We start from the raw sequence: 27928 nt of genomic DNA, 5'->3' as shown, positions 1-27928 counted from the left end.
CTGATTGTTTACCTGTCAAAATTTATAGGGGGAAATCATCCTGACCGTTCGATTTATCTTGAACATTCCAGCAACATAACCAGAAAGGTTCCTAAGCGATCTATTTATGTTTAATTTGGTCAGTGACGTTCACTCCTTACTAAGTATTCATTGCAATAATAATGTCAGAACCGACCAAGGAGGAGTCCAAGGACATACAAGAAGAACCAGCTGACCGAGAAATTGTAAAAAGCAGGGCTATCGTGAAATATTCGGCCCCAAAACCGGCTACCTTTACTAAATTACAATGTAACACGGACCTAAACTTGCCCCCGTCGAATTGGCTAAGCAGTTCAGCAGACTCCTATGGTTTGCAGAGGGTCATTTACCATCAGAAGGGATTTTCCAGTTTTCGGATGGCCCACATGTTTCCGGACTGTGTTGGGGAAGTTGATGTGGTTTCAGATGCGGAAAACATTAAAAATTTACTAAAAATACCATATAGTAAAGGTCATGTGAGCATGATGGTTCACCGGGTCGAAAACAGCTTACTATTAGATGAATTTGATATTTACAAGCATTTACTAAAAACTTCTGAGACAGGCTGGGAGTGGTTGAAAAAGTTCTTTTTTGAGAATATCGGTAGGGAGGCCTGTGAACAAGATAAGCATTTATATATTAAAAGTAGATCTCAGAAAGCTTTGAAGCAAAAGAGTTTGGCTTCTAAGTTTTTGTATCATAGTTTAGTTGAAAATGAGGGACAAGAGGCATGTTCCACAAGGTAAGTAAGATAATTATAATAATAGTTTAGTATATCAATTAGTAATACAGTATTATATTGTATACTATGTTACTTAAAATAATATAAATCTTATTGATAGGTATTTTAAATAATGTTTTATAATATACATAAATATTTCAAATATAAAATTAGCTTTAAATTAGATTGACTTAAGAGAAAGCTAAGAAATAGAATTACTATTAAGTATCCCTAATGTGTTATGCAATTGATACCTGAAAAATTCAATAAATTTCCTTCACGCTAAAAAGACTATATTCTTATATTAAACTAATATTAAGATCCTTATAAATTATTAGTAGCAGTTTGAGATTGTCGGCAAGCGGCAATTACAAATTTGTAATATTGAATTCAATTTTAAAATCTATAACAAAGTAGTTAAACAGCAAACCATATATCACCTGTTACTGAAAATTGCCAATTTTAACCTTGTATCACCAAGTAAACCACTTAACCAATATATCAGAGAACCCCAAACTTCTTAACTGTGATTAATCCTGTCAAATGCCTCTACCCCTCTCTAAGATCTAATAATTACATTATAAATTATAACTGTTAACTGACATGAATGTATTTTTAGCCCTCTTAAACCTCTACAGCAAGCAAACACCACCCTTCAAACTCCACCCTTACCAGACCCGACCCCAGAATGTCCAGATTCTCACCCATTTGAATTTAATAGAAATGTAGTTTGGACTTTTGAGGATATTGAGATGCTATTGGGCACTGACATGCCCATATTTGGAGGAGGCACTCACCCGTGTATATCTTTGAGGTGTGTTTAATTAGTCATCTTCTATTGTCGGGGATTCAATATCTGGGGCTTTTTGTAGGTTAAGGGATATGAATAAACCTATTTCAGTACTTACCGGTATAGATTATTGGCTGGATAACCTGATGTCTAATGTTCCTGAATTGGTGATGTGTTATCACCTTAATGGCATTGTGCAGAAGTATGAGCTTATAAAAACTGAGGATTTACCCAGGTTGGATAACTCTAAATTCTCACCAAAACTCATAAGGGATGTGGCTCAAAGTATTCTTAGCTTTTTAAAGTCCAATGCCACCAAGGCCGGACACACTTATTGGTTATTTAAAGGAAAAAATGAGGAGGTACTAGTTCTTATAACCCCCTACAAAAAAATATGTCTTCAAGCCTTTTTTCAGGTGGTAAAACTGTATGACTTAACCTCTCTGTGTTCAGAAGAAGATGTCCTAAAGGGCCAGAACCCTTTTACCATACCGGTTGCCATGCTGCTCTATAAAGTGGCCAGGAACATGAAGAGTTCTAAAAACAGTCGCTCCCAATTGGCTACGATCCGTATGCTCTTGAAAAACACGGTAAAACTACTCCCGGAAGAAAAGTATCCGGAAATCGTCACTTCGTCCCATTACATGTTGTCAGACTTGTATATTCCGGCCGAATTAAATCCGGACAATCCGAATTTTGAAGAGTTTGAACGCGAGGAAGATGAGGCTAGTATTTATGACGACGATGATTATCCAGAAGGTAAGAAAATTTAGATTTATTAGGAGGAAGGACAAATTTTAGTGTAGTTATTACATTTCTACATTAGAATGTAATAAGTATTGAATTGCATGGTATTATTTTCTTTCTCAATTGTGTGTGAGTATACAGAATAGTTCTGTAGTTAAGTTTCACCTACTATGTAAATGGGTGTATATCTGTTGAGTTTGTACTAAATAAATAAATAGAAAATAATAAAAACTGAAAATATAAAAGAGATTCATTCAGACATAAATAATCTATTAAATGGAGGTAATCTTTTGCAATGTAAAACTACAATTACTTACACTTCTAAGATGTTTAAACTATTTTATCTGATTTCTTATATTTTCTTTGTCCAAAAAATATATTACCAGATAAGGTCAGAATTAGGTTTAAAAGAGGTTTTAATGAGGTCTAAAATAGGGATGTGATTCCTCTAGTTAATATTTTAAATCATAATAATCTTTCGTCATAATTTTAACAGGTCATATTCTCACTATTGTGAATTCATGAGACCATCCGCAACTTCGTACCTGGTATAGTTGCCGAAACCTGGCGTTTTTAGAGACCAACTGGGACTCAAAAAATCACTAAAAATGACAAATTTTGACATTTTCAGATCCCATCAAAACCTGTAATTCGAATCTTTAGAAATCCATTGAGGTGTTATTAAAACAACTGTCACAGAGAGTTCATTTACTTAAATACGAGTTATACTTCTTGTAATTAGTAGGTTCGCATTTCAGGTGATTCATTTGCCATGTTAGACTTGCAACGCAAAGAAAAAATCCGAAATAACTACAAACCTCCTCCTCCCATCGTGAGCAGTTTGGAAGAAAGATGTACTCAGGCCATCGGGCATGTCGCCTCCGGTTTAAATTGTTTGCAGTATTTTAGCGATGAGCAGGCAAGGGAAAAGTCTAAGGAAAACGAAGAAGAAGTAAGTTATAATTTTTTTTTTAAATTTTCATTGATCGAGTACTTTTGTTAGATCCGCATGGCAAAACCTTTCGAACCAATTCCGATGCCTTATAAGAAAATAAACGAGGAAGGTGCCGATACAAGTGAGTCACTAGTTCAAGGCAATAAGAAGGCGAGAAAAAGGGAGAAGAAAAAAAAGGCGAAGGAAGAACAAAAGATGTAATTTTAACGTAACATTTGCTTAATCATTTCTTGATTTAAAAAAATACATTTTAGGGCTTTGCTGTTAAAAGATTCAGAGCCTAAGGGTCCCGCTTTTGATCCCGATACCATTTCTTGGAAAGATCACCTTAAGACGTTGCTCCTAGAGAAGGCCGTATTGGCTTACATTACTTTGGCAGAGTATCACATCACTAAAGTAAGTTTCTTTCTATTTTTATCAGAGTTTAAAGAGAGGAGAAGCCTAAAAATAAGTTTTTTTTACCAACCAAATTTTAGATAATTGATAAATTTGATTCTCCCATAATATCTCTTAAAGGATCTTTACTGTCCAAACAATTGAAACATTTAGTGGTCTTCCTAATATTTGCAAAAACTTGTGAATTTTCCAGGCAGTGGGCATAATTGTTTTTGAATGTATCAACTAGTTAGACAATTCTTAGTTCTACTAGCGTAATTTTTGGTTAGAATTATCAAAAAACAAGAAAACAACTGTTACAATGGCCATCAAATTGCCAACATAAAGAATTTTATATTTTATTTCTTGCCATCGCCTATTAAACTTAATGAATATACATTCTAAAAATTAATAATAAATAATAATTAAACGTTTATTATGCAACAACAAAATGTTATCTAAAAGGTAACATTCACATAATGTGTTCTTCCTTGCTACCCGAAAAATGCAGTATTAGTGGGCAGTTTCAATACCATATTACTTTATTCTAAACTCATTTCTTAAAACTACTTAAAATTACAATAAAGGTATATGTGAATCTAACAGAGAAGCTTTGGTTTTCTTCTTTAAAACAAAAAGTGAGCATGACCTTATTAAGTTGTATACTTCAGAGTTTAACAAAAATACACCCTGATAAGCAAATGAGTTTTTAAAACCTTCAGTTCTATGCAGTGGTGTTGGATATCTTATAAAGTTTCTTAGGCTGTGACTATGTAAATCTTGTCTTGCTGTGAAATAATCTGAAAGATACTTATGGTACCTCAATTTGTAAATTTTATAAAACAAACTGACCAAAATGTAAAGCTGCTCTCTGTTCATATTTTAGTAATTTATTTTGAACATATTTGGTCAAGTTTTTGTATGTTAAAAACAAATCTCATAGAGGCATTTTGAGCTACCTGAATTTTGTTCTTTATTTCAAGAGTGAGTTAATTGTAAAAACCAACATTGCAATAATGTAGTTGTGACTACACAAGAGCCTCCACAAGCATAAATTTGATATTTTTGGACAAATTATATTTAAATTGATACAACTTTTAAGTAAAACATACATGCAGGATAATTTTTTGTATGACATGTACCTGAAAGTTTAAGAGCTCATCAAAAATGACACCAAGATGTTTTGCTAATGCTGAATAGGGAAAAACACTGTTATTTATATGCAAAGTAGTAAAATTAAATGATTGCTAAAAAGAAGAAGATTATAACTTATTTGGTCAATACCCATACTTTTTGATTTTATTCTTTTAAATGACATGAATATATTATATTCTGACATGTCTTTAAAAACATCTTTTAGATGAGTATGTATTTCACAGTCTTTATTATCTCTTATGTTCCAATCAAATTTGATCATCAATCAATCAATTTATGACCAATTTTTTTTGTATTCCTTTATGTTTGTGAAATTCAAATACATGACATGTATGCCTTTTTTTCACTACGAATGGCCATAAGTCTTTATGTTCAATTTGATCAGTTTTTTTAAACCTATTAAAATCAGCTTTCTTTAATTTAATGGTTTGCTTTATTGTATCGGTAATATAAGGCTTGTTCTTTTTCTTAATTACTGAATGGTTTAGGGGAGCATGCTTATTGAAGATTTTTTTAAGATTATTACTAAAAAGAGTCACTTTATTTCTGCCACAAAATAGATTCATAATCTGTATGCTCTGTACATCTAGCTCAGACTCCTCTTATCGAAGTTTTTTAAATCTCTATAGATTAGAGCCTTATTACTTATTTTAGGAACATTAATATTATTATGAAAATGTAATTATTGTCCCAGTTTTTGTACTATTTTATTCGTATTCTGTAGTTGAAGTTGATTCATAGGCTTATTTAGGGTTCTACTTACGTTTGGTTTAATATTTTCATCTATAGTGTCTAGTTTTTAAATAGTTCATCTTGTTTGAGGGCCCCATTTTGGTCCCAATTTACGTTATTCAGGTTATATTATTGTAAATCCCTGTATTTTAAATTTTCTAGAATTTTTTGTACTTGCTTAGATTAGATTAGATTAAAATAAGGGTGAAGTTTCACTGCGACCTAAAAGATCTATTGTGTGCCCCTTTCTAATTACTGCTTGATGTTATTCTCAAGTCAAATTACTTCGTACAATCCTATGGCTTTAATAAAGGCTAGTAGTTGTGACGGTTCCAGTAATGAGATATTTCATCTGGAATTTCATAATTACCGAGGTGCATGGCACGACTTTCGGCAACTGTTTCGCATGTAGTTACTAGGTGTTCTGGGGTCTCTTCCTCTTCCCCACAGAATCTGCATTCACCTGTCTGTTCTAGTTTTAGTTTCCTGCGGTGTTCTCGAAGGTGACAGTGCCCTGTTAGGAATCCTGTTACAATCCGTAGTTTAGTTTTAGTTAAACTTACTAGAGCTTTAGATTTTTTTGGGTCGAGGGTTCCAAGGAACATCTTGGAGTGTCTCAACCCTGGATGATCATCCCAGAGGCTTTCTCTGAGTTGATCCTCCATTTTTGTAAGCTCATATAGGTAAGTATTCTTTCCTATGCCGCAGAAAGGTTCCGGTCCTACAAATTGAGAACCAGATCCCTTTTTTGCCAGAATATTGGCTTCTTCGTTACCTTGCACGCCTGTATGTCCAGGTACCTACAATATTGTGACTTTATTTCTCTTTCCTACCTCATTAAGTTTGCCCAAACAGTCTCTTACCATTTTAGAACTGATGACATGTGAACTCAGTGCTGCTATGGCTGCTTGACTGTCGGTGAAGATTGCGATGTCCTGCTTGAGGTAGTCTTTGTTCAGGATTAATTGAGCGCATCTTTCTATAGCGTGTATTTCCGCTTGAAAGACACTGGTGTATTTTCCCAGTGGCTCTGAGTATTTGGTGCCAGGCCCAAATACTCCAGCTCCTGTTCCTTTTTCGGTTTTAGAACCATCTGTGTACCATTTGATAGTATTCTGTTTAAGTGAGCGGGCGACAGATCCATTTTCCCAGTCACTTTTGCTGTCAATTTTTGTACTGAAATTCCTAACAAAGTGATATTCCCGAGTTATATCGTCCTTGGGAAGATCGAACAGGGGAATGGCTCTTGTTTGAGATACCCAGGCTCTCTGATCAATGTCCCTACTGTTCGTTTTATCCCTTGCTAATCTGAACATTGACTGTCAGTGCTTGCTTTGACTGTCAGTATTCTCTTGATTGGTCTCTTTCCGCAAAGGAAAAATGAAGAAAATTATAAATATTTTGAAATGGTTCCATCGGTTTTTAAAAAGGGCGCGTTTCGTGATATTTTATTCAGTTTCAATTGTTTAGTCAGTTTTTACCTTGAAAACAATTAAACGACAGTCAACGCGAGTTAGGTTAGAGTTTTTGACGTTGCCAATAAAAGTATGTTCCTGAATTGTCAATAAAAGTGTGTTCCTCGTTACAATATCAATTACTGAGTACACAAGTCTATAATCCATCAAATTGAGCATATCTAAAGAACCTGATTTAATGACATGTCTGAATTAGACATATTAGACAAGAAGGTTTCTATACTATTCAAAAAAGTGTAGCTAACCAGTAGGGGTTTATAAAATGTTCCTACCAGAAAAGATTTATTATATTTTATATCTACCCATAGTTGTTTACTATTTTTGCTATAAGTGACACTTTCATCCAATACTGTACTCTTCAAACACTGAGCTACATACAAGCGCACACTCCCACGCCTTGATTCTCTATCAGCACTATACAATGTGTTATTGGGCAATTTACTAGATTATCAGGAAGTTCTGGTGTTTCAACCATGTTTCACTTGCCCCAAATAAGTAAAACTGTTCATGCTGCAGATACCTCCGAGAAAGAAGGGGTAAAATCTAATACTCAAACTATCACTACTATGGAACCTACTTTTTGACGAATTAAAATTTTTATTGAAATTATTATCTGGGTCTTCATTTTAGGGTCGTTACGGCGATTCTCTAAGAATCCTAGCGATCATGGCGCGTTGCCAGCTCGCCCTTGATCGCACCCCAAACGGCATCGGAACCGGAAACTTAAAGTTGAGTTGCTTACTCGGAAGAGCGGGCGATGCGTGCACGATGATCGTGCAACGTTGGAGAAACGTCGAAATTTATAGGGAACAGTTGCATAATCATCAGGACGAGGACGTTCGGTTGCTAGAGAAGCTCGAACAAGACGAAAGGTAGTAGGAATTTTTTAATAATAAAAATAATAATACACTGTATACAAAAAAAAAACCAAATCCATGGAATAAAAGGCAATTTCAGCTTAAATTTTTTACACAACGAAAGGGCTGTTGAAGCCTTAAATTGAAAAGATTCTATAAATAACGGTATATACATTGGCACTGCTGATCAAATATTGGGACAAGAAAAGGCTATAGAATATTTAATAATACTTTACGGAATTTAGCACTATAAATAGTTTTAAACACTAAATACTATTAATATAAATTAATACTAAAAAAAATTATAAAGAAACTAATAATCATACATCTGAACTACTGCTCAGGGACCAGAGAGAAGGTCTTGTTCATATAGTTTTTAAAACACCCTGATGATCCAGTAAAATCATATATTTTTAATTTATTTATGGTTGATGCGATCAAATATGAATAAGACTTCTTAAAAAGTAGTTTTTTATGATTTGGCACTGTTAAAATGTGACATTTATATACAGGGTGAGTCATTAATATTGCACGAAAGTTTATGCGAATGGGCGTATACCTTGCGTTAAAATATTGAAAAAACTTCCTATAAACCTATGTCCGAAAATGCTTCCTGGCGAAGATACAGGGCCTGGAAATTTTAATTTCAATTTCAAGATTTGTAAATAATTTAAACGTAAACGAGAATAACCATATGAATTTAGGTATAAGGAGATTTTCTAAGGTACTAAATTCACATTTTCTGACAGTTTTGATGTCACTAATAGAGGCAACGTATTACAATTTGAGCTCTTAAACACAACAATTGCAAAAACGAAGTGGAAACGACCATTATATTTATTCAACTTAATTCTCATAAAAACAAAGGTTTTGACAAAATGGGAAAATGATTAACATGACGTAAAACACAAACCATTAGTAGAGGTTATAAAAGTTGTTGAAAGTGTTGCCCTGCAACTTCAATGCAAGCACCTATCCTACGAACCTTCATTTCCGCACTCGTTCAAAAATGCTGGCAGTGTTTCGAATTGTTGCACAATTTACCACTATCCTATTTCTTAACTGTTAAAAACGTTTTCGATTAGAGTAGTATAAACTGGTTGCTTTAAATAACCCCAGAGGAAAAAGTCTAATGAGTTTAAATCCGGAGATCACGGAGGTGGATTGTCCACAGTTGACTGGGATATTCTCTATTAAATATTCTCGAGCAATTAAGCTAAATTAGGCTGGAGTAACATCGTGCATAAAATACATTTGATATCTTAGCTTAAGGGGAGCTGCTTCTAATAATGCACGAAGTTCCTCTGCGAGAGAATATCGTTAAATATCTTACCACAGTTATCAGTTGATCGTTCTGGCAAAAATAATAGATCAATCAAGTTATCTCCAACAATTCTCACTCATACATTAACCGAAAATTGTTGCTGGTGCAATAATTCCATACAGATCTTCCTATGCCCATATGTAATTATTGTGAAAATTCATAATTGCGTTCTTTGAGAAATAGGCTTCATCTGTGAATAATATTCTTAGCATGAACTGAGGATTTTCTCCTAGTTTTTGTTGCAGCCATCGATAAAATGTAAATCTTTGAGGAAAATCGTGAGGTTCAAGGGCTTTCACTCGCTGTAAATGGTACAGATATAGGACTTCACTATTCTGGAGACTGTCTATGGACTAATATTTAGTATTCCTCAACACTGCCTCTTCCATTTCTATAGTTGCAACTATACGAGGTCGTTCACTGTTAGCGATGAATTTCTTGTGACATTTTCTCCGAGTCGCTGATGGAGGCGAATAAATCTTTGAATGTGGAATAACACGATTCGGGAATCTTTCGTGGTAAATACGCCTTGCTTCGTAGACAGTGCCGTTCGCAATACGTTACACAAAATGCATATTACTCATTTCTCTGTTACTGTATTCATTTAAAAGGAAAATTTTAAAAACTGTCTCTGTGAACTTCAATACAGGTCTGGGTTACCTACCAGCATTTAACAAACTAATATTTTATTTACTGGAAACGATTACAAAAATGCATCAATAGCAAAAATTTAAAAATAGAGTAATTTTAAATTTTGACCAACAATCGACTTTTTTTCTTGCATTCTTTCTGAAGTACTAGTGATGCATAGACACAGAATAAACGATCTCACAGAAGCGAAGGCTAGCCCTTTTTACCGAACCGGTTTTTCGTTCAGGCTCCTCCCATTTACCCCCATTCTAACGGGTACAACTATCGTCGCCCACGTGGTGTATCGGGTCATAATTAGTGTATTAGTACGAGCGTTAGTGTGTATATTTGCAATATTTTTTAATTTGCCGTTTCTTATTTTTATTAAAGTAGGTATAGAAAAGTTACATTATTATGTATTATTCATTATTATTATAGTTGTTTAAAAGCTTTGAAAAGTTCAGAATATTCCCTAATTAATTTGTCGTGCCATGCAAATAAATACAGAATAAACATTATTTAATTTAATAAACATATATGTATATGCCTAAACCATATATATCTATGTATGTGTACATACGTGCATGTACATAACATTGTACATAGATAAAAATATTAAGGTTGATTTAGGTATACAGTATTTTTATGTGACTTTAATTTTCAATTATCTGTCTTTTTATGGACTGGTTTACCCATGCAAGTGCATAATATAGTAGTAGTAAAACCCTTAAGAATCTTATATTTTGTTCCAGACTATCATAATGGACGGCGACTATACAACGTATAATACCTTTATAAAATATGGACGTATGTGTGGTACCTACATATGTATATAATAATACATACATCTTTTTATATATAAATATATAAAAGCCGATGATACCTACTCTTAAACGTGTTGTGTTTAAAACATACGAGAAAACATACCTGCGTATAAACCTTCCAGCTAAAATTTAATTTAAAAATACCTACCTATGTACATATGTATATGTATATTGTTAACATATTAACATCACACAAATAGCAGACATTTTCTCAGCTAGTGCCTTACTAAAGGCAAATATTATTTACCATTATCATAAAACAACTTATTACTTATTCTAAAAAGCAAGGACCAATATAAGCCTTAACAAAAGAAAATCCTATTTGAAATGTAACTAAATTTTGTAGTTTGCTCCCGTATTATATGAATATAACCATTTCGATTTTAAAAATAAAAGCACTTCGTTCGGTGTATGCGTTTACTACAACTTTACGAGATATCTCAGTGTATTTGCGCCGGGTACATCTGTCAGTTGGGCTTATAAAAAACTGGTTCATGGATATCAAAGGAGCCGACGCAAGCCTTCGCTTCTGTGAGATTGTTTATTCTGTGGCATAGATATGTTTTTCATTGGCAACAAAAATTAAATGGAAGTTGCCATATTTCTTTGACGTTTATTTTTTATTTTTGTTTATTAGTTTATTATTTGCGGCACTTTATAAGCATTTTCGGACATAAGTTTATAGGAAGTTTTTTCAATATTCGTGCAATATTAATGACTGACTGATATATCTGACCGCCTATGGAATAATTTCTGATTTATACGAAATATTTTAGGATCTATAAAGTAAACTTGGGAGATAAGGACGTCCGAGTGGTGTTCATCCATGACATAAGAACCATCGAGCAAATGTTACTGAAAGCAGTGAAATGTTACGAAATGGGAGGACAGATTGCGCCGTCGAACAGTTTGGATATTAGGTAAGTTTTGAATTGTTTTAGTTTTGTAATGCTGACAGTTAAAACATAAAGCTTTTAAAAAATATCTTTATCTAAAGACTGATGATAGTAGAAAGTATTACATCGATCTTAAGAATTGTGTAAATGTGGCAGTACAGGCAGAAAAAAGGTGTCAAGGACTACATAAAACTAAGGACTTTTGAAAAAAAATTGGAAAGTCAATAAGAATGCACCTGCAGAAATTCCTTCTAATCTAAGAGAGCCAACACTTGTTAATAATCATTTTCTGGATAGTGTGCCTCAATTACAGATTGATCCAGATAATTTGGATACATTTCTTAATACCTCAATCGATGGGGAGCCGTTTCATTTTAAACTAGTCTCTGAAAATGAAGTTTATAAAACCATAAACAGTATTAGAAGCAATGCTATTGGGGTAGATGAGATCTCTATAAAAAGGTTAAAAAGCTTGCATTCCTATTTGCCTAAAACCTCTAGTGAACATTATTAATAATTCATTATCTTCTGGGTGTGTCCCTGATATCTGGAAAAAAGCCCTTATTACTCCAGTACCTAAAGTGAACAATCCAACCAATATTAATGAACTAAGACCAAGTAGTATTTTGCCAACTTTATCTAAACTAATTGAGAAAATTGTAAAAGGTCAATTGCTGAATTATTTATTAAGCAGAAACATTATCTCAAAATTTCAGTCTGGCTTTAGACCAAATTATAGCTGTTCTACGACAGCTCTTCTAAAAATAACAACAGATATTGCTCTATCTCTGGATAATGGACAATGTTGTCCCTCTGTTTTGATAGATATGACAAAAGCCTTTGATACTCTCAATATAGAACTTTTAATGGCAAAACTAAGGCACTACAATATTCAGGCAAATGGGTGGTTTAAAAGCTACTTTCAAAACGGGCAAAAGACAGTAAAGCTGACTAATGACGAGGGTGTGGTAACTTCTGGGTGGAGAAATGTAACTCAGGGAGTCCCGCAAGGGTCGGTGTTGGGACCACTTCTCAATAATATTTCTGGCTGACTTAATTCATAAAATAATCTACTGCAGGTATCACAAGTATGCAGATGATTTGCAAATTTATCTGCCATCATTGGTTGGTTGCCTGCCTGAAGCTTTGGATTTAATTAATGCTGACTTACAGAGGATCTCTGATTGGGCTGACAAAAACTCACTTTTTATAAATTCTGGTAAGACAGGCAATCCTGTTCTCAAGAAATGAAAGTACCTTGAATAATGGAGCACCAAGTAAATTAAATATTAAGGGTGTTGAATTGGAATGGGTAGATTAAGTAAAAAACCTGGGCCTTTGTATGTAAATAAGATCTGTCAACAGTCATATTATAAATTAAAGTCATTATAATTATGAATTTAAGGATATTTTGCCTGCTAGTACAAAAAATCCTTACAGAGAGTTTAGTGCTTAGTATTGCTGGATACTTAAATATTTTATATGGTCCTTATTTAACTGAACAAAATAAATATAAAATCCAGAAAATTCAAAATTCCTGTGTAAGATTTACTAGAAATTTGCCTCGGAGGGTTCACGTGAGAGAGCATGTAAAGCAGGTCTATAGTCTTAATGTGGCTCAAAGAAGATTTTTGGGTATAAATTGCACTGTACATAAGTTACTTAATTTTCAGAAACCAGAATATCTGTCAGAAAAAACCTTATTCAAAGGGGAGATACACATAATGTAAATATTCGCTATAAAAGCACACTGGCAATCTGCCAGCATAAGATTTCTGAAAAGTTCTTTCATATATACTTCTGCCTGTATTTACAATGGTCTACCTGCAGAAATTAAAGATTTAGGCATGGCCTCTTTTAAGTCTAAATTAAAAAAAAATTTGGACACTGCTGATATTTTAATACGGGTGTAACTTTGATTCTGGTATGGTTGGTTCTCTGAATCATTTTTGTTCAAATTTTTATTTTTAAGAAAATTGTGTGTTGAAAAATGTCCTTTTATTATTTATTGTGGTGGTTATTCAAACACGCCTAGCGGTACTTTCCACCTTTGTATGTATATAGAATAGGTGTAATTTATTTGTTGCATACAATAAAAATTATTTTCAATCCGTGGAAAACATAAAAATAATATCAGAAAATATACGAAATAGCCTCAAAGCCTGGAAAATATTTCTGTTTAAATATAAATTAAGGCCTACGAAATAATTAAGCCTAGAAATTCATTTTTTTTTATAAGTAGGATAGATGATTCGCCAAAAATGTCTGTATGGCCAGCTTAAGTTACAAGTAAGAAAATGCTGGAAATTCTGTTCTACTCCTAGGAATATTTAATAAGCTATTGAACCGAATGTCTCTGTAATAAAAACTACTATGCATGCCAAGTTTTTCAAACCGATATTTAGGAGAAGCATTATCAAATATAGCCCAGGTGCAAATCTTACGATCGCGAATCTTTTCAAAATTTATTGCGTCTTTGAATCCTATATGTTAATATACTTTTGTAGGTTAGCAAACAGTTTAAACGAGCTAGCAAACCACTATTTAAACGAAGCCAAATCGGCCAAATCCTCTCAGGACATTTTAGACGCTTGCGCCAAAAGCGAGCCCCTCTTGATCAAAGGGCTGCAGATATTCGAAAAAGTAAATAACGACGCGAACACCGCCCTTTTACATTCGAATATGGGACATCTGCATCGGTTGATGGCTCACGCCTACGCACCAGAGGACCGGTAATCTATAAACCTTTTTAAACGTGTATGATTATATTAATTGATAATTATTAATTAGGCGTGCGCTAACTCCCATGGAACGAAAACACTACAACAAATCGATCCAGAGTTACAAAAAGGCATTGAGGGTAATCGGCGAGAGGAAACATCATCCGACCATTTGGGACGCGATCAACTGGGAACTTAGCACGGCCTTGTTCAATATGGCTTGTATTATGTGTGATTTTCCACCCGCTGAATTGGTATGTACCCGGATATTTTTTACAGTAGTTATTATTAGGTCTGTTACGTCTTTTGTAGTACTTTCCTTTTAATCAAGAAAATATAAACGCGGATCTTAACAAAATCGGTTTACTATCTCTTTAGCATAATCTTAAATTATATAGAATAAAAAAATGAAGTTGTTATGTTTTGGGAATAAAACTAAAAGACAGTTTGTCAAAAACTCTTTCAATTTAAATAATAACGGCTCAAGTATGTGTTTTGTGTCTACTGCAAAAATATGGGCGTAACAATTGACGAGGATCTTAGGTTTAACACGTACAAAATATTATAAGAGAGGGATTTCATGCCCTTAAATTAATATATAATAATAGTCATATTTTACATTTTTCATTAAAAAAATGCTATTTGATAGTCTTGTTCTATCTCACTTTAACTGGCGCGATTTTTTTATGGGTTCTTAACCGCTATTGACAAATATGGAATACAAAATGCATGCTGCAGAGTTATTCATGGAATTCGCAAATATGACCATTTTTCACACTTTTACAAAAAATTAAATAGGTTAACTATGGAAAATCGTCGAAGGTCGTACTTATCAAATTTTGTTCATAAGTTGCTTAATGCCCCTGGATCCTCAAAAACTTTAAAATCTTAATTTTTACCTAGGACAGCAATATACAATAGAAATGGAAGATACCGGCATCGCTATTCTATATCAACACATAAAACTGCAATGTTTAAAAGACCATTTATAATATAATGCTATAAGCATATACAATTTAATTCATATGATTTTTTTATGTAGATAGCTTTTACATAAATGCGTTATAATTTATCATATTATGAAGAATTTGATATGGTTAATTAAGAATAGCAAAATTTGCCAGACTTCGCTTATCAACGGTTTTGTTTTTTGGAATCTTTCAAATAATTAATAAAAGTCTATTATTATTATTATTATTATTATTATGTGCTTTTTATTCTGTTTGTTAATGATCTAGAGAAAGTTAGAATTAGCACTCAAAAGGTGCTGTCTTACTTTTACAGGAAACAAAATATATTAAATTTCGATTATAGCATTGATAATAAACAGCAATCAATAATAATAATTTAAATAATAATAATAATATTTATTAATAAATAAATAAATAAATAAATAATGGCTTTATTTGTACTTTTCAATAGTGTACATAGGCGAAGTCTAGCCAAAGGCTAATCTACTTAACCTATTTAAAAAAAGTAAGAAAATTATTTTAGATAGCACAACAGAAAGAAAAAAATTTCCTTGTTAGTGGATTAATTTAAACTACTCACTATAAGGCTTTTATATATTAAACAATATACAGATCAAAGTAAACAAGCAAATCCAAAAAAAAACAATAACTCAATTATTCAAAACGCACTAAACTACATTAGCGATGCATATGTCAATTTCAGGGTTTCGTGTATTTTTTGGGAATACTATTATTTAGTATGAAATCGGGAAGTTTATGTCCAAATCGAGAAAAAAGATACACAGCAGGCAAGCAAATTAAACTTGACAGAATACAAACTTTCCTTTTTGTCCTTTTTTGCTACTATGCCTGGGCTTTGTCCCTTTTTTGATTTAACAACCATTGATATATTAGATTGAACTGTATATATTTAAACTTATATAAAGACAGGCCATTGGGCTAGTGACGCTTTGAACTTTGGAACACAGCCTGCTGAATATTTATGACTTTTATTGTATTGTCTCAAAGCTATTTTTTTCTATCAAGAGTTGTCTCGTATCGGAATTTTCTCTCTCTTTGTGAAATAAGTTTGTTGGATAAAGCTTAGGCTTATTATAAAATACGTTTAGTATCCATTTCGTTATTTTTCAAAGGTTTAATATATAGATTCAATGACCATAAGCCAGGTAAAGTATCTTTAGATAAGAAGGCTCAAAATATTTAGTCAGTTTGGTAAACCTACACTACAGACTTGTTAATTTGTTTGTTGTATGCTCTATATGCCCATTCCACATTAAATGGCAATTTAAAGTAGACACTCGATAGTGTGAATATCGGATAGCGGAAACCCCGCATAACGGAAACAGCACTATTTTTTGCATTGACCACCGTATACCGTGAACAAACGATCCTCCGTTAATGGAAACAAATGTAATTGAATCGATCGTTCGCCAGTAACGTAGGCGAAAGCAGCCGGTGCTTCCCCGATATGCTGTTTTTGGCGTTCTTCGAATCGATAGGCGCCGTGATCTATTGTGTGTTAAGCAAGGCAGGTTGTTATCGTTTGTTTACGTTGTCTGTTAGTGTGGTTTTAAAGTCTAGTAATTTTTATTAGTGTGACTTAAATTGTGTTGGTGTTAGATCGTTTATAAATTAAACAAAATGTCGCTTAAAAAACCAAAGTGTTTAACCCTCTATGAAAAACCTCTTGTAATTCAAGACTTAAATAATGGACAAGATGTTACATATTTAGCGAAAAAGTATGGTGTGGCAAAATCTACAATTTGCAAAATAAAAAAGAAAAAGGAACTGATTTCTAGTGCTGTTAGAAACACGTATGTTGGACCAGGTAAAAGACAAAGTTTCCCAGTTTCCAAGAATGGAAAAAAGACTGTACAAGTGGTTTCTTGACCAACGGAATAAACATTTAATGGTAAGTGGCGATATGATTAAAGGAAAAGCAAAATTCATTTATTCACAGCTCAATGAAAGGGATAAATCATTTACCGCTGGTGAGGGATGGTTACAAAGATTCAAAAAAAGATTTGGACGTCGTTTTTTAAAAATTTCTGGGGAAAAACTGTCATCTCAACCAGAGGTTGTAGACCCATTTAAAATGGCTCTAAAAAATAAAATAGCAGAGCTTGGAATCTCATTGGATCAAGTTTACAATGCTGATGAGACAGGACTTTACTGGAAATTATTACCAGAAAAAACATTTGCCTTGTCAACAGAAAAAACAGCTCCTGGTAGAAAATTGGAGAAACAAAGAATAACATTTTTGGTTGCACTAATGCTACTGGGCTCCATAAAATTAAACCATTGGTGATTGGTAAAGCGGCAAAACCAAGATTGTTTAAAAATTTCGAGTGTCCTGTTGACTATGAACATTCTAAATCAGCTTGGATGACTGCCGCAATTTTTAAAAAATGGTTTCATTATTCGTTTGTGCCACAGGTAAGTTTTCTTTATCTATAGTTTTGTTTTATGATTAGTACAACCATATTAATTTTTTTGAAGGTTAAGAGGTTCTTAAAAAATAAAGGTCTACCATTGAAAGCTCTACTTCTGGATAATGCACCATCGCATCCAACCGAAGAAGAATTAAAAAGTGAAGATGGACAAATTATAACCATATACCTGCCACCTAATGTCACCCCACTCATACAGCCTATGGATCAAAATGTTATTAGGCTAACAAAATTGTACTACAGAAAAGGTCTTCTATCATCCATAGTGGCCAACAATACGAATGTCATTGATGCCCTAAAAAACCTGACAATAAAAGATGCAGTGATCAATTTAATGTCTGCTTGGAATCATCTTGATTCTCAAGTTATCAAAAAATGTTGAAAAAACATTTTAAATGTGGTGCCCTCTACACATGATGTAGACAGTGATGATGAAAATGTACCTCTTTCTCTCCTAAAACACCAATGGGACAGCACTGCTCAGAAACCCATATCTGAATCTCTTGGTCTTTTACATACATTGGTCTTTTTACATACATTGACACCTCAGGTAAATTTTGTCATTTTATATTTGAATATTAAGTCTTAATTTGGATTACAATTTTTTTTTAGGGAACTTTTGAAGATTCTGACATTGTAGAGTGGAATCAGTGTGACAATAATTTTGCAGAGGACGACATTGAAGAATGTCAATCGGATGAAGCAGAAGTATTAAATGAGGTTGAGCAGGAACCCTCAAATAAAATTTCATTAGATAGGGCAATTAATGCCTTTAATATAGCGATTCTGTGGGCAGCAGAGGAAAATGAAATTGACATAAATGACATTGTAGTCCTAAAAAAATTAAGAGAGAAAGCTGTGATGTTAAAAGTAAAACAACCTAAAAAACAAACAAACATTTCAGACTTCTTTAAGAAAAACTAATTTCTTAAAGTTTGAAATTTGTTGTATCTTTTTTTCTTTACAGTAAATAATATTTTTAAGTAAGAATATGAACTTTATGTTATGTTAATTGCGTTTTGTTTCTGTTACTTTTGGTAATTATAAATGTTTAGTACACATAAAGTGTAACGTAATGTGAACGGCCTTTGTTTTTTTGAGTTCACGGTATTGAGTGTCTACTGTATATTTTATTCTGGTTTTTTAATTTATTATATCAGTACTAGAATTTATTTAATATTCCAGAGTCATCAGCAAACCAAATTAATTTTCCAATTCCAAATTGTTTATATAGAGCAAAAACAGTATAGGGTCTAGTACAGTTCCTTGAGGAACACAAATAACTTCTACTTCTGCACTGATATTGTCATCAATATTCACCTTTAGGATGATTAACGGTGTTAAATGCCTTGGCTAAATCCACCAACGCTTTTTCTTCATCATCAAGGGCAATATTTATGTTGTTCGTGAGTTCAATCAAGGCATCTTTCGTTGACAAATTTTCCTAAAATCGAAATTCTTGGACAAGATCTTTTTTTTTTTTTTTTTTTTGAAGAAATCATTCTAATTTTGTTGGCTGTATATAATAATAAAAGGTATAGTGAAAGTGATTTCTTTCCAGATTTAAAAATGGGTTTAATATGGGCTTCTTTAAAAATGTTAGAAAATTTCCCAGACATTTATTTATTATATGTACAAGCGAGGCAGCTACAAAAACTTTATATTCTTTAAAAGTTTCTTTCTAATTTCGATACTTCCAGAATTTTTGCAATTTTTTAAAGGAGCCATGTTTTTTGTAACCTCACCTTCCTTTAAAATTAACTCCTAAAAGGTTATTGATTATATAATATATTATATAGGCCTAATCAAGCACATTATTTAAAGTGTTTCTGTAATCTTTATATTGACTCCCATAATCTTGATTTGTTGGATTTTTTTTTGTTTGGACCCACTAAAACCCTTTCCTCTGTGACCCTGGAACCGCTCGTGAGCATTACTTCAGGGTTTTCTCCTTTTTACGTCATTAATTGTGCTTCTTGCCACTCTTCGCATCTCTTCTTTTATTTTGATATTTAGTATGTTTCTACACATTTTGCTAATGCTGTCCCAATCTTTCTCGCTGCGCAGCAACAGTTCCGCTACATTTAGTTTTGAGACTGCAACATTGCAGATTTGATTTGCATCTTCTCTTTGAGGTTCGAAGTTTTTGCACTGGAAAAGCGTATGCTCAGCCGTGTCTTGCTCCGCACAATACCAGCATCAGTCAGTTTCCTGCTTACGAATCCTCTTCAAGAAGGTCCCGAAGGTACCATGGCCTGTTATTGCCTGCATAAGGTGGTAATCACAGTAAGGCAGGGATCCATAAATTTTTACAATTTTTTTTGTATTGTTGTTACAGATCCGATATGTTTCTTAAATATTTTAATAAAGTTTTTTACCGCAATGTCTGCATTCTGTTCTAAATAACTTTTCCCCAGATAAAAGTTGTTTTAATCTGTGTAAAATTTTTTTTTGTAATTTCTGATCCCTTTATTGAACTGTTGGAAGTTGTTTCTAAAAGAAAATACAGAGCAAAAGGGTAATGATTTGTTATTCTATTGTCAAATGTAAATGATTGTGCGATATCGATCGGATTTTTTGATTTAAGAAATCTGTGGCCAATGTAGGGTTTTAATTCGAATCTTGTGGACACAAAGATTTTGTATTCTTCAGTTATATGGTTCGTTTCAAGCAAGTCGATATTAATATCCCTTATTATTAAGACAGAATGGTATTTTTGAGATTTTTTTAAAAATGTTTTTCACGTTTACTAACGGCAATTTGTACATTCTCATTTTGAAAATTAATATATTTGTAGGTTTATGATATTTACCTGGTTCTTCTTTATCTTTATTATAAATCAACGTAGATCCTGGAATATCTAAAAGTGTTACATCAGGAATCAATAATGTCTCAGTGATTGCAATAATCTGAAATGTTGTTGTTAAGGCCGTTAAATAAATTTAAAATAATTGAATTTCAGTAAAATGTTTTTTGGACGAGATTTTAAACTTTCAATTTTTTAATTTTAGAACGTGGAATCTAAAATAAATTTTTTCATGTACAATTTGTAAAACTCTTTTCTTATATAAGTCCATACTATTGACTTAAAATATTTTAAAACTGGCTTAAATTTTCAATTGCAATTAGTTTTCGAATTGTGTTTTTATTATGTGGGTACGTTTTCAACTTGATAAGTATATATATCTAAGAATGAAGTCAAATAGTGGTAAGATAGTATCATCGTCCTTTTTTTTTTTAAATTACATTAGGATTTCTTATTCTTCTTGAGCAAAACGAATAAAACCGGAACTTTACTCAACTACAGTCAGGACATATTTTATAAGTGTTATTCAGGAGGGAATGCATATGTATGCGTATTAATTTAATTAAAACTGAATTGAATTATATAGAATAAGAAACATATCAGTGTAATTTATTACCTAATATATATTATAAAATCGTATAAGATCTCACATTAAAATAAAAATGAAAATTCAGAATGTTGGGCACAAATACTCTTTAAAGTTTAAAGTTCTTAAAATTTTTATCGTAAAATGTAACTACGAGTAACATCTATTCTAATTAAAACTTTTGTAAACATAAAATTGTAAAGCATAAAATGAAGAAGACTGTTCTGTTTTACATTTAATTTAAATGTTACAGAAAAGATCGGAAGCGGAGAAACAAGTTTTGGAGGCCCTCCAATTGGCCATGGACCACTGCGACATGGACGAAAACAATTACAAATTTCCATTGTATCAATATCGGGCAGCGATAATTCATTATCGTATTGCCTCCGTTTGGCACAATCACATATGGACGTCGGAGAACGATTCGAAGTATGCCCTTCAATTGGCGAGCCGCCATTACGACAAAGCTTGTCAATTGTTCTTACAAGCCGGGGATGTTATTTACTTTCTTACTTGCCAGATGCATAGGGTTGCTTTGGTCGAACAATTAGTTGAAGGTAAGTCCAAAGAGTATTATAACAGCTAGGTAGCCCTATAAAATGAAAAACACTCGAATCTTAACTTATTTACTTTTTTCTCAATATCTCCGTCATTTTCTCACGCACACTCAAATTTTAACATATGAAACTGTAGGTTTTCGAATTATCTACCATTGGTCTGGAACGATAAATTGTTATAAATAAAATACACCACTTTTTGTATTCCCATTTTGTACCATCATCAGGACTTAGGACATTGTCAAAGCAATGACGCTATTTTAAAACGGTACATAGCACATGGGTATTTAAGTACTTAGTGAGAACATAAAAAAAAGTAACGTAAAATTGCTGGAAAACATATAGAATGACCGCAGAAGCCTGAAAAACATAAAAAATTAATTTAAATATCTCAAAAATATAAAAATAACTTAAATTACTGGGAATTTATGGAAAATAACATGAAATTCCTGGAATGGATTTTAAATGAGAAACAACGATAACATCAAAAATAATAGGAAAATGGAAAAAAAAGATGTCGAATGTATATGATATAGTATGAACTCCAAATGCCTGAAAAACGTGAAAAGATTATTTAAATTTCTAGAAATCATAGGAATATCATGAATTGCTTAAGATTTGTGAAAAATTATATAAAATTCCTGATTACAATGTGACCCCAAAGGCCTAAAGAACATGACAAACTAGTTCAAATCCCTGTGATACATAAAAGTAAGGTTAAGCATTAGACAAATGGAAAAAAAACGGCATCAAATGCGTGGAAACAAAATTACGTCAAAGACTTAAGAAAAGTATGAAAAACTATCAAATCGCTGAGAACATTTATAAAAACAACGTCAAATTCCTGTAAATGACTCCAAAAGCCTGGAAAATATATAAAATATAAAAATAATTCGAATAGCTTTAATTTTATTAAAAAATGAATAAAAATAAAATTCTTGAGAGTCGAAATAACTAAAATAATAAGAATATTTATTTATTTTTTTTTAAATATAAAATAGGAGTCATATTCCTGGAAATAAATTTAAAAGCTTGGAAAAATTAGTTCAATCCTCTAGAAAGCATAAAATTTATGTAAAATCCTTAAAATATATAAGAGAATAACCGGAGGAGCTCAGGAAACTATTTAAAATCCCTGTAATACATAAATGTTACGTTAAAAAGCAACATCAAATTCCTGATGAAAATATGAACCTGAAGCGCTAAAAAATATCAAAAACTATTAAATCCCTGAGAAAATTTATAAAAACGACGTCAAATTCCTGTAAACTGACTCCAAAAGTCTGGAAAATATGAAAAATTTACTCAACTTCCCGAAAAATATAAAAATAATTAGAAAGGCTTGAAATCTATTAAAAAATAAAATCAAATTCCTGACCTACAAATCCTACAATCAAGACATACAAAATGACTTAAAAACCACATAAAAAACTATTTCAAATTGTTAGAAAATATCAAAGGAAAGTTAAATTTTTTGAGGAACTCCAGAAGCTTGGAAACAACAGTTCAATTCTCTGGAACACATAAAATTAAGGTGAAATCCTTGAAAGATATAGGAAAATGATTTCAGAAGCCTGGAAAATATAAGTAACACAAACCAAGTTCAAATTCCTAGAACATATAAAAAGAACGTTCAATTATTTTTGATGGATATATAAAAAATGACCTTTGATGAATTTCTTTTGTGGCATAAAAATTACGTTTAAAATTATTGGTGGTAGGTCCATACCCCTGTAGGTACCCGCCTCAATTATTTTCTTGATTTTTACTAGTAACAAAATTCATTTCTGTACAACGATTTAAAAAAAAAAACAGAGTATTCATACAGAAATGATTAACATAATATATTTGCATTAAGTAGTTAATAGACTGTGTTAACTAATGTAATGTACTTACTAATGTGCTCTGGTTGCTAGAAAACTTTAAAAAAATATCCGATTTTCGCCACGATCCGAATTCATAAGAGACCAAGTTATAAAACATATAATAATAATAATATAAATATATAATCATACAGAAAAAAAAGTGCAGCACCAAAACATCATTAGCGATTATTAAAAAGGTTATCATGGATTTTTGGGTCATTACAGTTTAGGAACCATAAATTGGCAGTGTTACTACTTCTAAGCAGGTCTATAAAATTATTAATTTTATTTCCAGTTTCGTATCAATGACATGGCATACATATTTTTTTAGCTCATTTTTCTTAGAAGCAAATATAATTACCTCTAATAAAAATTTCTTTTGAATACAATAGATGTGTATGGTAAAGCATACTTTTTTACATATAATCTTAAGAATATCATTTTGTATGTACAATATTTAATGCACTTGGAGCTCTTTTATGCCTTCCTTCCCATACAATAATCCCATAATTTAACAATGACTCTACATTATCGAAAAAGTCATATGAGTTTTATTGGCATTTAAAGTCAAGAGCAACCAATCAATCAATCAATCAATCAATGCTTTATTGTCATAAAAGTAAATTTGTTGACAAAGCTGTAAAAAAGAAAAACATATACACAAACATGTAAAATGGTTATTTAGCATACTATGGTCCGTCATCCTAAAGGCATTCTGCTTCCCTGAATATGGTTTACCTATACCGGTAAAACCAAAAACATCCCCATTCTTCAGAAATACTCCTCCAAGACTCTGAACCAAAACACACAAAGCTAATGTAATGTCACGAGTATCAATATATATAACACAAACAGATATTATTTACTCCTGAAATATACAATTTTATTAAATGTAAAACTGTAAAAAAAATGAATCACAGAAATAAATTAGGCGAAATGATATGGTGTAAAAAATATAAAGAATATACCTAAAGTCCTGCAAGAAAAAGGTAAAAATGACTAAAATCTATCCGACAAAAATTCAGTTATTTCATAATAGCCCTTTGCAACTAAGAGTTTTTTAACACGTTTTCTAAAAAGTTTCCAGCTACACCTATACCTTTCAGATCTGCAAATGATTAAAGAATTTTTTACCATCAAATATAAAAGTTCTTTTGATCAGTGAACTTGTAGACATAGGCAAGAGCACATTATTATCTCGTCGACGGCTATATTCATGCCTATTAGTTGTGTTCACATTTCTAAATTTCTTATGAACGAGGCAAACAGATTCCAATATAAATAAGGCAGGAAGGGTTAAGAATTTATGAGTGATAAATAGCTGTTAGCAAGACTCTCTCATACTCACATTACACAGACGTCGGATCGCTCTCTTTTGCAAAACAAAAACACTATTAAATAAGTAATGTGTGCATGCACCTCAGAAACACAAACCATACCTTAAATGGGACTCAATTAAAGAAAAATAAACATTTCTCGCTATGTCAAAATCAACCTCTCCTGCGACCACTTTAAGAGCATAACAGTTTGCTGATATTTTTCTACACAATTGCGTGATATGGCCCTCAAATTTTAGTTTATTATCAATAAATAAACCTAAAAATTTATTTTCGTCTAAGTTGTTTAGAATGTGATTTTCCAAAAACACATTATTTAAATTGCATTTAAAATTCATAACACTAGTTTTTGAAATATTTAAACACAGTTTGTTCGAATCATACCATTTCTTGATTTCAACAATATCTCTGTTAACTGTGGTATTTAGATTCATCGCACTCGTGTCATGCCATAAAATTGTTGAATCATCCGCAAACTGAATGAATTTTCCTGAGATCCTAAGATTGGCCATGTCATTAATATAAATGAAGAATAGAAGTGGCCCAAGAACTGAACCCTGAGGAACACCATGAGTCACACCAAGACCCAAACCACTGAAGAGCCAGACCTCTGAATCCATACCGCTCAAGCTTGCACAGCAGTATTTCGTGACTAACACAGTCAAATGCTTTGGTCAAGTCACAAAACACTGCTGCAGCAATATCACCACTGTTCAAGCTCAAAAATAAGGACTCAAAGAATGAAAAGATTGCATCTGATGTTCCCTTGGCACTTTGAAACCCAAATTGCTCCGATCTTATAATTTGCTTTTCAGCTAAATATGACATAAGTCGCTTTTTAACTTCTCGATGATTTTTGAGAGGGTGGAAAGCCATGCTATTGGTCTGTAAGAAGAGGGTGATTCTAAAGCTCGCCCCTTAAACAAAAGCAGATACAAGTACCTCCAGTGCCGAATTAGGTAAATTAAAAAATAACCGTGCATTAAGTTCATCATAGCCAGACGTATTTTTCTTCTTTATCTCCTTTAGAGTAGACTTAAGCTCAACTAGATCAGTTGGCAAAAAGAAGAAAGAATCTGGTCCAGCCCTATACTCAAAAAACTGTTCATAGTTGGAAAAACCCTGAATTTGACTTGCTATGTTACTACCTATGGTACAGTAGAAGTTATTCAGCCTATCAGGTTCAATATTTCCAAGCCTCTCCCTGAACATTATTTGAATTAGCTAAGCGACTTTTAAAGTATTTTTGCTTTGCAGTCTTAATTGTTAGTCTGTTCCGTGCTCTATATTTGTTAAAATAGTTAATAAAAGCAATGTTATTTATATAAAATTTCCGAATATAGTGCAGTGATCTAAGATTTCTAGCAGACACCTTAAGACCATTGGTATTCCATTTTTTTTTTGTTTTCGTTTTCAAGGTTTTTATCGGAAAACATTTATTAAAATTTTCACAAATAATTGCGTGAAATGACTCAAAAGGGCTTGCAGTAGACAAAACGCGCTGCCAATCCTCTGATCTACCCAGTTGCAAGAAGCTACTATAGTTTTTTTTGCTATAAATTCTGCCCCTTCTCTTTCCCCTCATTTGACTCTTGTGACCTATGCAAAAATCACAGAGAGCCCTGAATTTATAACATTACAATTAAAATCATTTGCATCTATGTTGGTACACACATAGTCAATTTGAGTGGTAGAGTTAGAAGTTATTCTAGTTAGATTATTAACTACAATATTTAAACTATAAGACCTTAAAAGGTAAGTCAATTGGTTTGTAAGATTATTAGACAGATTTGACCAGTCAATATTAAAATCTCCGCACAAAATTACTTTCGAAAAAACATTCAAACCAGACAATAACACTTCTAGTCTAAATAAAAAGTCACCTACAGCGGCAGCAGGAGCTCTATATAAACATATAACATACAGATCAATAGAGCTACTATATATAATTGACAATTCAAATACCCTGTCATCAGCTAAATAATCAAACTTATTTACTTTTACAAAACTAATTTCTTTAACCAATTCAGAATGCAAAAAAATTAATGACCCTCCATGCAGCATATTTGAACGACAGTACTTATCAATAACAACATAATTCTCTAAAATTACAAGTTCATCAGGTTTTATCCAGTGTTCACATAATAAAACAAAACCTGGATGTTTAAGCCCTTCAATTTAAACCTCCAATCCGTTAATCACATATTCTTTTACATCATTCGAAAAATGATTGCGAGAAATGATTGAGCCATTTTTAAGTCTTAATTTAGTTATTAATATATAATAAAAAAAAGTAATGTGTCTAAAACTGTGCCTTGTGCAATACACCTATTATAATAAATAATGAATCTCTTAATGTGTTTTCTATACTTAAGACCTATATCATGGACGCAGTTTAAAAATAAGTGAAGAATTATTATAAAATCAATGTCATTGTACGTAATTGAATAAACCAGAATGGAAAAACACAATTTTAGAATGATACTCAAGATTACTCCTCTAATATCATTTTTCAAAACCAGTTAGCGTGACACCATATCAAATGCTCTTGCTAAACCGATAAACACTGCTCTACATTTTTCGTTGTTATTTATATTTTCTGTTATAAATTTTACGTTTAATTATTTCAGAAACAACTTCGACCACATCTAAACTCAAACACCTGCAAGCCTGCCTCAAAATCTTCATCGAAATCGACGTGATGCTAAAACAATTAATCGAAAAAAACGTGGACATGCCGGAAGTGATAGAGGACGACACCGATCAGGTGAAACGTTACAACACCGTCCACTCCCTGCTTAAATTGATGACCACCAGGTTGCAGAACGTCTTAAAACTTATGGTAAAAATCTGCATCGGTAACAAGAGCTATTCGAAGCTCGCTGACGCTTACAAACAATGTTACAAGGCCACTTTCGCTTTAAAAAATAATTTAGATCGCGATTCGTTGTTGAACGAGATGCATAAAGTACTTGGGGAGATTTTTGAGCAGTTAAACGGCCTTCGTAATTAATGATAAGTTTGTCATATCCTGTGTGTATTGCATGTGTTAGTTTTAAGATTATTGAAACTGTGATAAAGATAAAAGTAAACGTTTGAATAACATTTAAATGGCGTTTTGTTTTTAAAAGCCAATT

General features: G+C 32.4%; 1 protein-coding gene and 1 long non-coding RNA gene across 2 annotated transcripts; both read left to right on the top strand.

Annotated features, from left to right (window-relative positions):
• Positions 1–27896, top strand: LOC126735991 (erythroid differentiation-related factor 1). The gene is made up of 13 exons (XM_050440121.1): positions 1–760; positions 1359–1553; positions 1612–1891; positions 1946–2288; positions 3035–3228; positions 3280–3428; positions 3486–3627; positions 7599–7840; positions 11380–11523; positions 14007–14231; positions 14290–14473; positions 21286–21589; positions 27422–27896. The coding sequence occupies exons 1-13, from the start codon at positions 162–164 to the stop codon at positions 27802–27804; spliced, it is 3384 nt and encodes a 1127-aa protein (XP_050296078.1). The 5' UTR covers positions 1–161; the 3' UTR covers positions 27805–27896.
• LOC126735995 (uncharacterized) lies at positions 16207–20023 on the top strand. Its single transcript, XR_007660582.1, has 2 exons — positions 16207–16356; positions 19776–20023. It is a non-coding gene; the product is annotated as an uncharacterized LOC126735995 (long non-coding RNA).
• Positions 27897–27928: the final 32 nt, after the last annotated feature.

The sequence above is a fragment of the Anthonomus grandis genome, chromosome 5, assembly GCF_022605725.1.
Source record: "Anthonomus grandis grandis chromosome 5, icAntGran1.3, whole genome shotgun sequence".
In the NCBI taxonomy this organism is placed as follows: Eukaryota; Metazoa; Arthropoda; class Insecta; order Coleoptera; family Curculionidae; genus Anthonomus; species Anthonomus grandis.
This window is presented reverse-complemented; position numbering and strand designations above follow the sequence as displayed.